The 1,645-nt window shown below is 42.2% G+C and overlaps 1 protein-coding gene across 1 annotated transcript in view; it reads left to right on the top strand.

The window, feature by feature from the left end:
• The window catches only part of Togaram1 (TOG array regulator of axonemal microtubules 1), an 88,276-nt gene that overhangs the window by 73,936 nt on the left and 12,695 nt on the right, over positions 1-1,645 (top strand). Inside the window, exons 15-16 of the mRNA XM_023723742.1 lie at positions 480-606; positions 1,035-1,153. Of these exons, the coding sequence (XP_023579510.1) occupies positions 480-606; positions 1,035-1,153 (246 nt within the window). The remainder of the gene's footprint in view (positions 1-479; positions 607-1,034; positions 1,154-1,645) is intronic.

Below are 1,645 nucleotides of genomic sequence, written 5' to 3'. Positions count from 1 at the left end.
CCTGCCAAAAGCTAGGATTATAGGTGCACGCCACCATGCCTAGTGTCAATTGCCATCTCAGCACACCCCAGGGGTGGGGCTGGCAAGGCAGGCCTGGGAATCAAATCCCCGACCCCTGCAACTGCTTGCGGGTGCTTTAATCCACTGAGCTATTTGGCTGGCCCAAGAATGCTTCTTTTAATTCACATTTCTGCCTTGCCTTTCAAACACCCAGGAATATTTGAAAAATAGTCATATCTTTCCTGTCCAATTGACACATGACTGAAACATTTAGATTACTATGATTTTAAAGAGGCAGGAGAATCTTACACCCTTTTGTACTGCTAATGTGTACACATTTCAGTAGCTCACCTAAAGTAGGGATAGTGAGCTTGCTATGAATACTTTTTTTTTAAACATTGAAAAAATTGTATCTAAGGGCTAAAACTGAATTTGGTAATACGTACAAATTAATTTACGTACTTTTTGTATATCTGTAGATATTATGGTCGAAAGATGCTTTTCCTCATGATGTGTCATCCTAACTTTGAAAAACTGCTTGAAAAATATGTCCCATCTAAAGATTTGCCATATATTAAGGAATCGCTTAAAAACTTACGGCAAAAGGTATGTGGAATTTTTTTTCTTTTAAAGAGAAAAACAGGGGGCCTGCCCCTTCGTTCAGTTCTTTAAGTGGCTGCTTCAACAAAGCAAAAAATAATAATAAAATAATTTTTTAAAAAAATTTAAAAATTAAAAATCAGAGCGTCTCCTGGAGCTTGAGCAACAGCCCGCGGTTATTTATGTGTGTGTGTGTGGCCAGCTCAGCCCACCAGGGGGCGCGGCTGGCTGGCATGTAGTACTGGGGGATTGAACCGTGGTCCCTGTGCTTGGCTAAGCTTGTTCTAAATAGGTGCTGTAGACCACTGAGCCATCTCACCAGCCCCCCCTAAAAGTCTTCCCCTCACTGTGAGCACACTGAGCCCATGTGTGTGTGGCAACTTGTCTTTCACCGTTTTGTTTGTTTTAACATAAACATTCGCTGTATTTCACAGGGCTTGGGAGAGATGCCACCAGATCCTCCTTCAGCAAAGGGAAGGCGATCTCACGCCGGCAGTGTTGGGAACGCGAGGGCATCCTCTGTTTCTAGAGATGCCTTTGGCTCAGCTGAGAGGTGAGCTCAGGCGGTAGTTCACTGCACTAGAGTTGAGTCCTTAGGCATAGAAGTCTCCTGGGGGTGTTTTCATGACACACACCCCCTTGGGATATTTTTCAAAATTACATGAGTTTATTTCTTAAAGGCCTAAAAAGTGTGTCTAATGCCAACAACCAGAAAAATTACTCTTCTTTGAATTCTCACTTATTAATGTATATGTAATTTTGTAACTTGTTTAAACTATTTAACAGCTTTAATAAATGGATTATCTTACAATTTTTAAACATCTTTGAATGAATTGTTATGATGTTAGGTATTTATTTTTAAACAGTATTTTAGCCAGGTCTGGTGACACACACCTGTTGTCCTAGCAGTCAGGAGACTGAGGCAGGAGTATAACAGAGTTCGAGGCCAGCTTAGACTATACAGCGAGACCATGTCTCTGGGGCCGGGGAGAGCGCTCAGTGGAATAAGCGCTTCCCTGGCAAGCGCAAGGGCCTGAGTTCAATC

Source organism: Octodon degus, unplaced genomic scaffold (assembly GCF_000260255.1).
Source record: "Octodon degus isolate 3935 unplaced genomic scaffold, OctDeg1.0 scaffold00102, whole genome shotgun sequence".
Classification (NCBI taxonomy): Eukaryota; Metazoa; Chordata; class Mammalia; order Rodentia; family Octodontidae; genus Octodon; species Octodon degus.
Note: the sequence above shows the minus strand (reverse complement) of the source record. Positions and strands in the feature narration are given on the sequence as shown.